This window comes from Trematomus bernacchii, unplaced genomic scaffold (assembly GCF_902827165.1).
Source record: "Trematomus bernacchii unplaced genomic scaffold, fTreBer1.1, whole genome shotgun sequence".
Lineage (NCBI taxonomy): Eukaryota > Metazoa > Chordata > Actinopteri > Perciformes > Nototheniidae > Trematomus > Trematomus bernacchii.
Genome location: NW_022987720.1, coordinates 6,335,657 through 6,349,069, shown reverse-complemented (window position 1 = coordinate 6,349,069; position 13,413 = coordinate 6,335,657). Strand labels below are relative to the sequence as shown.

At 39.6% G+C, this 13,413-nt stretch overlaps 1 protein-coding gene across 1 annotated transcript; it reads right to left on the bottom strand.

Moving 5' to 3' along the window:
• Positions 1–4,512: 4,512 nt before the first annotated feature.
• LOC117493360 (melanocortin-2 receptor accessory protein 2A-like) lies at positions 4,513–7,723 on the bottom strand. Its single transcript, XM_034143876.1, has 4 exons — positions 7,494–7,723; positions 7,269–7,406; positions 6,664–6,763; positions 4,513–5,547 (listed from the first exon to the last, which is right to left on the bottom strand). Exons 2-4 carry the CDS (start codon positions 7,384–7,386, stop codon positions 5,085–5,087), a joined length of 681 nt encoding a protein of 226 aa, XP_033999767.1. The 5' UTR covers positions 7,387–7,406; positions 7,494–7,723; the 3' UTR covers positions 4,513–5,084.
• Between the last annotated feature and the right edge of the window lie 5,690 nt (positions 7,724–13,413).

Genomic DNA, 13,413 nt, shown 5'->3' with positions numbered 1-13,413 from the left:
GTGGAATCTGCCCGGGCAAGGTAATACACCCCGAGGCACCGTGACACAGCGAGCAGTGATGGCGGTTTATTGAGCAACTGTCAATGTTATAACACTATGGGCTGGGGTTAAATGTGCATAGGGTTGTAGGATATTACTATACACAGGATAGAAACTCTTTTGAAAACTCTACATACTGTCCTTAGATGTTTAGTATCTTATCACACTCTAAATATCATTAAGGGTCTTATGCATCCTGTTTCATTTAAATCTGTGTTTTCATTTTGCAGGAGGCCTCTTGGAATAACCTGCTGGACCTTTGGTGAAAGACGTCACTTTGAGAGCCATTAGTAAAGTATATTCTAAAAAACTAAAAAAACAGGTTATTCAAAACACACACTCCCTCTCAAGCTATTAACACACAATGCATCACATTCACACACCTGTGTTTCCGCCTTTCTCTCTTGTCTTCCCCATGACTTATTGATGTGCTACAGAAGCTGAAACCTGTCTCATTATTCAACCTATGAAAAATGTACACATCGCCTTTTTCTTTTCTCATAGAAAACCGCATGGGAAAACAACTGTAAATGTTGACCATTTGCAGGCTAGTATTCCCAGTGGTATCTGTCCAGACATCATTTCTACTTTAAGCAGAAGGAAATTGTTCTGGGAAATTCTCCACTACAACCAGTGTTTGTGTGCTCTACTGTGCCAGTGTTTGGAGGCAACATGAAAAGGATGCCATATAACAAATCACTCAGAGGAAGCTCATTGAAGCTAATTAAAAACATAAGTGGATTTGTTTGTGCTGCAGACCAAAACCTGGAGGAAAATGCCCCATAATGTCTCCTCACCTCTGCTGACTCCAATTATTAACCTCGATTAGCTCTAGAGCTTTTTATACACTGAAAAAGCAAAACTCTTGGGGGCTGAGACACACATTTTTACTTAACTACTTTAGTGGACTCCAGTTATGTTTTTGCAGTGTAATTAGAGGTTTTATCGTTTTTATTCTTGGTTCATCCAGGTTTTACAGCATGAGCAGAGAATTGTTTTCAGCACAGCCCTCTGTTAAATGTATACAGTTACAGACATGCTTACCTGGCAGCTGCTCACTGCAAGCGGTCTCCTTTTGTTACACAGAGCAGCTCCACTGGATGCATGTGTAAACAGCTGCTTTGGTGTTGTTGAGGGAGAGAGAAAGAGGTATCCATTCTCTGGATGTACCCAGACTCTCTTGGCTTGGCAATACTTTTGAATCAACAGTCAGCTGGGGCCAAGTGTCAACCCTCTGAAGTTAGATTAAGAAAACATTTCAGGCTGTGTTGTGCCATAGGAAGGCTATTGGATGCAGTCTTTAGTAGTTTTTTAAGTAGCGATTTTCTTCAACAACTATTTTAAGAGATCTGTGAGGGACTGACATGGCAGGCAGCCAGGAGTCATACTGTACATGGATTTCCCAAAAGAAAACGTTTTTATTACCAAACAAATTAAACAGCATTGAGACAAAATGTGCAGGAATGTTCTGTGCCAACTACCACAGTTTGAAATAACATAAACTGAATAAAACTTCACAGACTAGACTAATCAAACAATTCACTGACCACAAAGGGGAATATATATATATATATATATATATATATATAGCTTGTTGATTACACCACTTTTGAAACATGGGAGTAAACCAAAGACAAAACACCCCCAACTACAAATAAAAGAAAAACAAGACAATTGGTCCATCAAAATGCTTATTTAAGTATTCAACCACTATAAACACATCAACAAAATAATATAATCTAGAGGTATAAACGACATCTCTAAACTATTAAAATCCCATTCTCCCCCCTACGATGTGGTGGGCACTTGGTACATTCTGATTGGTTACTTCCTGTATTTAGATCTGCTTCAGGGTGGGACATCTTTTGGTCCGGCCTACTGAAGTCCCTCAGCAGCAGCGTCAGCACTGGTAACTCAAACATGCAAATTAGAAGGACAAACATATCTAAAACAAACTGTGAATGTACAAAAGTGAACTGAATGTGTGCACTACTTATTGAAGCAACTGTACTGCCAACTTTGGGTGTTGTATGTAATGAGTTGGTGCAGTGAGTCATACCATTCAGAGTGTGTTTATGTTGGACATCTGTTAAAGTCAGGCCTTTTAGTCCCTCTGATGGAAAGTATGCTCCAATTTTCTGACAACCCACACAGGTCAGTGTGTTCCGGATGTATTTTAAGAGAATATATAAACATTAAAGCTAGGGTGGGTAAAGTTGGACAAGCCAACAAGAGTAAAGTACATTTTTTTAATTATCAAAATGAAAAAAACACTCCAATGTTGCCTGACTCGGCCCGAATAAAATGATTAGACTTTAACAGTTCTGTGTTGTTTTTGATTTAGCAGGGCATTTCATATATTGCTGTTGGGATGTAAAGAGTATTTAAACAGAAACAACAAATGTTTCCAAAACACATTACCCAACTCAGAACTAATTTTGTTTTTTAAGTAACAGTCTATGAAAGCTAATTAGCTAAAAATTATAGAAGAAAACCGTAAATGGCAAAAATAACTTGCTTAAACTAATGACAGTTTAAATTATATGCTGGTAAATCTGTTTTAGCTTCACTCTAAGTAGTATTAATAGTAGTAGTGGTATTGGTGGTAGTAGTAGTATTGGAAGTGTTATTGCTGACCACAGTCAACCTAAATGACGGTTGACAGTTTAATTGTATGAAAGATGAACAATATCCAATGTTATGTAATGAGACGTAGCATATATTTGGAACATCTTTGGGAATTGATTAAGCATTATGTTACATGAGTTAACCTGACAGTGTTTCCCCGGTTCCTCATACCAAAAAGGTTGTAAAACACTAGTTAAGGGGAGCCTCTACACAGCCCCAACACATTTTCTTGACTTTGAATGAGATTTATTACATTTGCCTGAATTATACACTTCACATAGCTTAGAAATATTTCAGTAAGTTTCAAGTGCAGAGACTTTTAAAAAAGCATTCTTCTTCAATGCATTCCTCCTTCAGTGCCTCAGTATTGATCTGTGATGGGAAAGCTGTTTTAACAACTCTTTACAACATTACCCCGGTTTATATCATGACGGCCTGATTGCAACAGAAATATGTTGCGTGTCTTTGTTCGTGCAACTCAGAATGTAATTACCATTAGACTGACACTGTGTTGTGACAACCACCAGTTCCCAGAGAAAGTTCTGTGTTAACAAAACACCAACTTTTTCATTAATCCCACTCTGTCGCTCCCCCATTGCTTCTCATTGTTGAATATGTCATTGCAAATGTCAACCACAATGCCTACAGGGACCGCCTTGGGGCCTTTGGAGAAAAAGAGCAAATGGCAGTCTTGCTGCATGGAATTGATATAACTCCATTGCCCCCTCCCATGGTTGTTGATCCTCACTACACCATTGGTTAGTAAGTTCCCCCCTCCACCCCTCTAAAAGCTTGTTTGGAGCTAAACTACTGAGGCATGTGGAGTCTGAAGTTGCTGCCAAGTCATCCCTGCATATTTTGTGCTGAAGGCACATAAGGGTAGAGTGGGTGTGATACAGTTATGAGGCCACATTAAAGGAGAGATTATCTGATATTCACACACACTTTTCAAAACCACTTACACAGATAGAGAGAAATAAATAAGTGTGTTTGTCTTGAGATTGCACAGTTCAGTTTCACTGAACACCCCTTCATTCAGAAATATTAATTGCTGATACCTTTAAAGCCTATTTGGTTCCACATCACCACACATCATGTTCTGTTTGTCTAAAACATGATTTGAAGGAGTCATTGTCGTGTTAATGTAAATGGGCTCTTTGGCATTCCTAACATATCCCTCTGTTAACCAAATGTAGTAGCTCGGGCATTAACTGATGAGTGAGAATAATAGCTGGCGGGCAATGTACTTTTGCATAATCATCGACGGAAATGGCTCAAAGTAGTTTGATTTGTATTCACTGCAAAGGAGATTGCTTCACGAATTAAGATCCAAAAGGGGAGCACTGCTTGGTGCAAGTGTTTTTTTGTCTAATTTCTTCTCAAATCTCCCACATTGAAAATATATCCAACACATCTTACAGACATTTCCAAACTTCAGTGTTCATACTTATACAGATATTTTACTAGACGTTCACCAGAATACTCAAAAGTATAAATTAAACCTGGCTAATCGTTTTTTTTGCCACATGGGGGCAGCACTAAACACACTACCACAGTATTGTATTGTAACCAAAACGTTTGTAGCAAAAGTTAGCATTTTTTGTTTGTTTTGTATCTTGTCTTTACCGGCTGGTTGTTTATTTTCTCTGTTTCGTCTGGCAGGTAGTTAATCAGATTTATCCTCTGATGGATATTGCTACCTTTTGCAGTTGGCCTTGGTGTTTGAGCACCAGTGTTGAGTCGAATATTTAAAACCATTTAGGCTTTATTTAGACAAACACAAATCATTTATCATGTAATGAGGTGTACAAAAGTGTTATATCACATGTAAAAGGTCACGGGTTAACTACCTTCTAATAGTGATATATAACAATTGTTTTGCTACTATTCATAATGTTGAAGTACACTTTACCTTTTCTAATAAAGTGTGCTTCCCAGAATACAAATTCCATGCTTTTAATCTTGTTGGTAGACAAGCAGGCATTTGTGTTGTGTGTTCATTCTTCAGAATCGAACATGAAAGCAAGACAGCATTAATAGCAGAATATATTGTACCAAACGTCTCTGCTCGGTGAACCACTGTCTTTTCATTTCTCTGTAAAAAGATCTGTAGTCCTGGTTCAATACAGCCGCGTCTAATTCAGAGGAGCCTAGTACTCAAAGTGAAAGGTACTGTTTGTAAGACCATTTAATCTGAGAAATGTCATCGCATAAATGTGAGGTACGCCTACGGGTTTGTGAGCCATCTTTTATACCCTGTTGTTGATGGAAATCTATGCTCGCTGAAAAAGATAAAAACTCTAAAAGGCAGCTGTGAGACGTGTGTGTGATTCTACCTGTCACATCACAAATGGCCAGGTAAAAGGAATACATTACAATAATAATAAGTCCATGCCATGTATTTTGTATAAACCCACTTAGTGGATGTCACAGTGAGCATCATGAGAGTGAGACTGGCGCTCCAGTATGGCAGACGGCTCATACAGCAGATCATCGTCTCCAAGCGTTGAGCTGTGCTCCAAGTTCACAAAGTTAGGGATGTTGAAATGGGAAAAGAAGGCACATTCCCTGTCTGTATTACTCTCTTCCATTAGTCCGTTGATAGGTTTGTGTCCCGCAGCTTCCTCAACCTCTTCTTCCATCTCGTCCACCCCCGAGGAGCCGACCCCTCGGCCCCCCCGCTGCGCTCGAGCCCCGCTGACTCTCTCCTCCTCTGGTTTCTGCTTCCCCTGATCCTCCTCGTTGATGTAGAAATGAAAATATGTGCGTGACTCCGCTAGCAAGGGTCGGGAGAAGGCTTTGTCGTTTTCGTCCTGGGGACTGCCGATGTCTACCAGACAACTGCCTGGTCGATGGCGCTTCTCTGCAGAGTCGGGGTTTCTGTTAAAGACAGATCACAGCAGGGTGGCGAGATTAAACCAGGAAATTGCTTTGAAAACATCAGGGGCTTATTATTGTCATTTCAGTCCTGAGAAAACCTGCAGCTCAGCACAGGTCGCTGTCTTGATTCCCTCTTTTTCACTATCCATGCATCTGTGTCTGGAAATGAATTCTAAAAATCAACCTTTCCTGAAAAAATAATGATGGGAAAGGACATATAGCTAGCCAAAAAAAATCCCCATTTCATCTTGGCTGTGCTGTACTCACTCCCAGTACTGATTTGTAATTTAGATGGCAATGTGCATTTGGCCATATGAAGCTCACCTATAAGTCAAATAGCTGCTTTCCACAAAGCGCAATAATGTAATGTGTTGCATAATTACCTCACAGCATATAGGGTTATTCAAGTGGTCCTCTGAGAGAGACTATGGTAGACAATTAGAAGTTGTTTCAGAAAAAAAGGATTTGCGCTTGACAGGGCTTACAGATGGTAGAGGGTGAAATATCCTGCAGGAAATGTTGGATATGCCAGCATTATCAATAATAAACTGCCTACACTGCAGAGCAACTTAAAAAAAGGAAGACAGGATTGAGAAAGAAGTCAATATTGGTGAGGTGTTTCAGAGATAGAGAGAATGATGCCAAGTTTAGATTTCTTCATATCTAGCAGAAGGCGAAACTATTAATAACATATTCTCTCTCAATGGGAGAAGCTCCGAATAGAAAGGGGGAAGTGCAGGAGAAGGGTTTTATTATCAAATCCTGCCGGTTTTTGCTTTTTAAAAACATTGACTACTCTGGGGTGGCACTTAAATTACAATATGCTAAGTGGTCATTATGGTATTTTGCCCAATGACGGCAGAGGTTTAATAATTGACTGCCTACCCCAGCTTCAGTCTACTGTCAGAATGTCAAATGCATCCCTGTAGCTCATTACAGTCCGGTCTGACTATGCCTTGCACACACACTGAGTTTACCCAGACTTGAAAGCTGAGAATGAGAAATGTGAGAGGTGGTTTGCTGGAGCTCTCCTTGGTGCTGCTGAAACTAACCCTGTGGGGCCAGATGTGAAGGTGAATGGAAATATGGGCTGTAGACCTGCATGCTATTACTCACTCTTGATGTGGCGCTCCTGTCTTTGTGAGAAGCGTGAGGACAAAAAACATGAATATAACAAACACAGCTAGTCCAACCCAGAAGCCGATGACGATGGAGTCTGAAATGTCAGAGAAGAGAAAGTCTTATTTAAGTAATTTAACGATTAACACATCCTCTCTGTTCATGCCTTTGTGATTTCAATCTTCAGGGGGCTTTCTTCCTGACTGCAAAATCCCCTATTGCTCAGTAAAAGTGAGCTTTCAGTACTTCTAAAATGTGATCACATCATGTCATCAACCTTGTTTTTTAAAGTGGCTTTATTATTAACAGTGGAGTATTAAACGCCAGTACAGCTGCTGCCTAAAATATTGATGCCAGCCTATGTGTTTATTGAAATGCAGGTAACGACTGTCACTCCCCAGCTGAAGCAATACAGATAAGAAGAAGTAGAGGAGGTAATGAATTATTACTAATTAAAGGTGGGTAACCCTGATTTCTAACTACGCACAGACATTGCATGCACAAACACACTTGCGCGTACTGGGAAACACGCGTACACAGTCAAAGGCAGGTAAAGCAGTGGAAGATTTCCTCACTGATGTATACAGTTATATTAGGCTTACATCTGTGCGCTTTGAGTCCCTCAAAAGACACGGGCTCTTCGTCGTCATAATATTCATACTGCCACACGTAGTCACTGCGACGTGCGTTGGTTTGGCTCCGGTTGTGGAAGTCGGACATTTCAAACTGATGTAACGAACCTTAACAGCAGAAAACAAACCTAATCAGTACAGGAAAGCCGCTATTTAAATGTATAATGTAACTACAAAGTCATAAAGTTTACAAACCAGTATCTCCAGGGATGTGAAGCCTCTCTGTGTTGTTGAACGAGTCGGAATCCTGTGAATTCTGTGAATTCCGAAAACAATTCCTTATGTTAGGTCCGTCTTCCGGAATTTAACATCGCGCCAAAAGGGTGATTCAGTACAGGGAAATCCATCGCCTTAACGTTACGCAAGAACACTCCATTCATCCTAATGTAAATCCTGTGAGCGAAGCGGCTGCCTTTTGGTTCTCCTCACCATCATCCAGCGTCCTCTGTAGCCTACTGGTGGCCCACTCACTTTGTGTGATCCTGAGATTACGCTGCACAAAATGCTCCACCTTATAAATCGTGTGTGTGTGTGTGTGTGTGTGTGTGGGGCGGGGGGGGGGGGGGGATGCTGCCACACAAGGGGGTGTTTCTAATGGTGATATTTTTTAATAGTATTTTTTTACATTCTCATCCTAATGAGAAACCAAATACAAATGGTGAATGGACATATCACTTTTCCAGTCTTTGTGACCCCTTAAAGCGCCTTTACCATTTATCATGTCGATTATATGGTCAGAGGCTACAATACAATGTGCCACCTTCTCATCAGGTGTAATAAACATTCACATGCATTCACACACTCTGCCAGGCCAATCGGGAGCAATTTGAGGTCATTTTGACATCTTGATTGCAGAGGCTGGGGGACCAATTTGTGGATAACCGCTTCACCTCCTGAGTGCAAAGCCACATTATGGAACTAATTAACCTCAAAAGAATAGCTCCATTAATCAAGTATTGCTACACTGACTTGTAATAAAGATAATGTCTCTTGTCAGTCCAGCTCTGAACATATTTTTCAGCGGGTTGTAAAATCTGGATTTCATTTTGGTGAAATATGATCATATTTTATGTATAAAAAAAAGTCTTCCTTCTGATTTCGCAGCTGCTCTACCTAATCTCTGATTTACAAAGTCTCCTAATGGACAGAAAGCTTTCCTTGTTTCTAACGTTTGCTACAATTCTGTAGCTGCTGCAAGCTGGCTTGCCTTGTCTTGTTGTTGCACTAGCTCGATGTTTGTCTTTGTTACAGTTGTCCATATCCACAACAGCTATGCATACTGTCAATCCAAGCCAATCAGTAAATGTACACTTCAGCCAACCCTCCCACTTATACCTGTACTCTCAATTCCCATAGGGACTATAATACCATTTTTATATTGCATTTTACAGTGGGATGACACACCACTTAAAATAATTGTAAAACTGTGTACATAAAGAGTTAACCTAGAACGATTTGTTGTTGCTGTGGTTTAGGAACCACCGAGACACAGCTACGATCAAAGAGGTTAATGTTAAATTCATTACCAGAGATATTTGGGAACTCTTTCTCTGATATTCAGTCAGTCTGTTCGGTTCCTTCTTTATTTCTCTGTAACCATTTCGGAGTAAACAAGATTATTTTTCTTTGAAGTTAAAGGGCACCGTAACCGAAGCAGCTGGTGAGCCTTTCATGAAATGATCAAATAATCTGCTATTGCAAAATCTGCTTCAAGCAATCATTTTCAAATCGTAGTTGTTCCTTTGGGTCAAGTGAAAGGTCATGTCAAATAAAAAAAACCAAGGGCAGTTTTATAATTTGCCAATCACAGAGTCTCTTTGGGAAGCGCATCTCTAAATGGCCTTGGGTATTTTTATTGAATGGGGGTTTGCTGAAAAGGCTGAAAACTAAACAACCATGAGTAAGTCTTTTTTTTAATTACTTAAGGAACATTTTTAAATGTGCCTGCTCGAGGCTTGCAATGCTTATTAGAACGCTGAAACGGCACGTCATTAAGTGCACTCGTTTCTTCATTTTAATAAATCTTATTTCCAGCGACCGGCCTAATTAGCACTCCTGAATGACTAATTGTTATTATCTTTGAAGCACCATTTAAGCTGAGCCACTTTATCACAAACAAATGCAGTAAATTAATAATACTATACTTGTTTCCCTTTATGATTTGCTGTGTGGGAATAACCTCAATGTAGACTTGGAGAGTTCCTGAAAATCCTTTCCATTAAAGGCACTCTGGTCGTAGTATAACGTATGACAGAGTGGAAGAGCTATCACAGACAGCATGTACTGTTCTTTTTATTTCAAGAGTTTAACAATGATTTCTAAAATAGCTTGGCACTTATAATGCCTTGCAGTTCAAATATGGTAAAGGTAAGTCAACAGAGACAGATGGATAGCATTAAAAAACGATTCTGTTGTGCAAAAAGTGAACAAAATCAGATTGATTGTGAGTGAACACAAACTCTAGTGTCTAGCTAGCATGACAGTGAGCTACATGCTAATCCACCACCTGGTTCTCTGACCTGACACCTACCTGACTTGGATTATTTAAAGCTAATGTTGTGCTTGGTGTTGTAAATTCTTTCCTCATTGCCGATTGCACTTTTCTGTAAGTCACTTTGGATGAAAGCACCAGCTAAATGAAATATAATGAACCTGTAGACTGTGCTCATTTTGTCTGGGGTCGTTGCAAGTGAAAATTAATGCCATCAGAATGAATTAAAATATGCTAGTCTTGTATTTGTAATGCTACAAATATACTTTTAGAAATTCCTTAAGCACTGAAACTGGTGATTTCGTTGAGTGAATATTAATTACGATATCAGATCTACATTTTTTGTCGTGAATGAATCACTCACCGCTTTTAATTCAGGCAGTATGCCCGTTGAGTTTTAGTTCTGAGTCATACTTTTTGTCTCAAGATTAAATCAATGCCTATTTTTAGTCTCTGCTTGAATTAAGCTGTACACAACTACAGGAATAACACAGGCTCACAGGCAGGTGATGAACTCCATAGAAATATGTTTCCCTTGTGGTCTAAACACTCGCAACACAGTCGTCACATAAACGCACCAACTGTTTTTATTAGAACGTTTTTTATTAAAAAGCTGGTATGGGCGGAAAGGCTGCATCAAAGCCATGCTGTCAACGCTGTTAGTTCATATTCATCTGCAAATCAATAATGTAAATGTCATGAAGGCAACCAGTTTCTGAAAGCTGTCCCACTGGGTTTGCTTTGGTCTTTTATTCTTGCGGCTGTGCTTTGTTCTTCCTAGCCATGCTGAACAGATATGCTGTGCTTTTTTCACGGTGAATGTTGCCGGGCTTTGATCCAAAGAAACGTCTCCAATGGTAGCTGGCAGCTAGATGGTCAACGTACTTTGAAACATTGTGTGCCACCAACACAACTGTGCCATAGCCAATTAGAAAACCAAGAATCACAAGACCCCCCTTACGCTTTTGTTTTCCTGTGCATCTAATATTGTAGTATATCGGCACCACAATGACTTTTCCTTAACAGCTAGCGAGAGCTGATAGCGTTGGGTTTCATATTTCATTTAGCTGATGCTTTTATCTAAAGCGACTTATAAGTTAAATGTGGGAGCAAGGAGACTTGATCTCAACACAAATTCTAGTGACCAGTTACAGTAAAATGTTCATATGTCAGTCCAATACCTTTATAAACCACCATACTGGCTGAGAGTTGCGTTGGTTGGTTACCGTTGGCACAATACTCCATTGGTTTCAGCGTTGCCAGGTGGGAAACATACGTGTAATTTACGTGTAAATATAAAAAACCCACATCTTTTAATGGTTATTTGACAAGTCTTCAAATGTACCCCCTTTTTTTTCTTTAAGCAAGCTGACTACATTATGCGTGAGAGGGTCTATAATCTTTCAGCACTTGCTTTCTGCATTTATATTTATTAACTCCCTTGGGTGTTAGACTTAAGTCGTCGCATGAAAGACAGCCGTGCTCACGACTCACACCTTATAGTGCTTGAAAACAGCAGTTTAGCGTCATGATGCAATAACTGAGTTTCTGTACAATACACTTTGTGAACACTACATTGAAATATTTTAACCTTTTTTGGTTGTACAGCAAACTTGCTAGGAAACAACTACGGAGAAAACCGTATCATTTATTTAGCAAAGTCTTTGGTTCAGCTGCAACAAAGCTCAACAATGTGCTGAACTTCCCTTAAAAGCTATGAGAAGCTGAGAAGAGCTGCATTTTCAGGAGCAAATCCTCTGCTAGTTCACAGGCCCTGTCACATTTCCATAATACATTGTTTTGATTGAAATATTTTGATCAAGCCTTTAGTATGTTAAGTAGTGTTTGGCTCAAATGGTTCTCTTTTTTGTTATATTACCTTAGGAGTTCTGTTTTTAATTTGTGTTGTGTGGTGAAGCTGAAATTGGATTTTTTTTCAGACTTTGGATAATAACATGCTAATGAGCCATTAACCAGTTTAGTCTCATTTTAAAATGTCAACTGCAGAATGTAATCTATAATTGCAGAGTGTATTATTCCCCAATATTATGCTCCGTCTAAATTTGATAGAGCTTGGTTATGTTATTAAAATTCCGCATGCACTGTTCTTTTTTTTAAACTTCAAAATAGGCTGCTGCACTTCAGAAAATCATTTGAAATTCTTTCTAAATAGGTTTCTCTGGACACAATAATAAACTGTACATTGATGATTTGGATCTCATTGTAATTTTCATCCCTTATGATCGAATACCTAGTATTTGGAGCTTCGGCATCACCGACCCAATCAAAAGCCCCAAACCTTCTTCAAAGAGCATGCAGACCTCGGATGAATGCAGATCACCCTGGTCTGCCCTCTGACTCACCACTGCAGATGCTGCATTTAGGATGTTTGTTTCAATTTGGATCCATATCTACTGTACCATCTACAGGTTGAAGACCAGACCATCCTTCACCACACATAAAGACACAACATGAAGGTTGCATTTCTTTGGGTTGTATAGTTTCTGCACTCTCAATCATCAAAATGCTGTGTGTATGTGCTTTGGGCCACTACATTTAATATCTCTTCTTTACTATATTCTTCATTTGTGTTATACAATTCTTTCTTCTTTTAAGCTACTGCCGGCCACCAAGTCAGAGACTGTGCTGAATGTTTGTGTTACGGCCTGGCTCATAGGCTGCAACAAAGATGGGAGACCAGACAAGTTAAGTGTGACAAAAAGCGTATTTATTTACTAAAACCAAAACCAAAGGTCTTCAAAGAAACCTAACAAACGTGGAAGTCAGTTATCAGTAATGATTGCGTGTATGGGTGTGTGAAAATGTGCAGAAGCAAAGACGCGGCCGTGTCCAACAGAAGAGTGAGGGCGCAGTATGGGGTTGGTGTTGGCCTTTTATGTCGACGGCCCAGGTGTGGCTCATCAGGTTGATCACCTGAAACACAAACAAGAGCCAGCCAGCAGAACACAAAGGCAAAGACCCCTAGTGGAGTGGAGGGGGTGAATTTGTGAATTGAAGATAAAGACATTCAAGATAAGAAGAAAATAAATAAAAAATATTATTCATAGGCTCTCCATCAGAGTGCTTTTTGAGTGCAATGCATACTTCTGATGTTGCCGAGATGAATTCATCATTTCTACACCGACAGGGAAACGTTAGACTGCTCAATATCCCATAACTCGCTCTGTAATTGTTTCTTGTCCCTTCTGGCCTTTCACATTGTTCCAGTATTTTTCCTCAAAGATGAAATCAACTTCTGGATGAATAACATATCAATCCTGGTTTGCCTCGTTCTTCTTTGTCCTCTTAATTGACTCCCAAAAGTTTCGTTTGCCAGTGCATAAGCTCTTATGGATGAGCCTTCTAAATCAGTATTTTATTCAGTTTTTCTTGTATTTGTTCAGCTTTTACTCACTCGGATCCGATGGTTTCCAAGGGAACACGTGGGACTTCAATTAAACCCTGTATCTGGATCACACTGACCTTCTGCAGAAGCCTATGCTCTTAACAACCTCGACCATGTAAACATAAAATGTACTGTTATATCTAAAGTAAATCTTTAAATTATATAAAGCTTAAGATTATTGAATTGCTGCCCCTTGGGACGGGGGTTTGAATACCAAC

Bases quoted from the DNA above. Each gene is read 5' to 3' on its own strand.
- LOC117493360 (XM_034143876.1), bottom strand. From the start codon at position 7,386: ATGTCCGACTTCCACAACCGGAGCCAAACCAACGCACGTCGCAGTGAC. The intron at 6,764-7,268 runs GTAAGCCTAATA...CTGACATTTCAG, and splicing joins GGGACTCAAAGCGCACAGAT to ACTCCATCGTCATCGGCTTC. The intron at 5,548-6,663 runs GTGAGTAATAGC...TGTCTTTAACAG, and splicing joins ACAGGAGCGCCACATCAAGA to AAACCCCGACTCTGCAGAGA.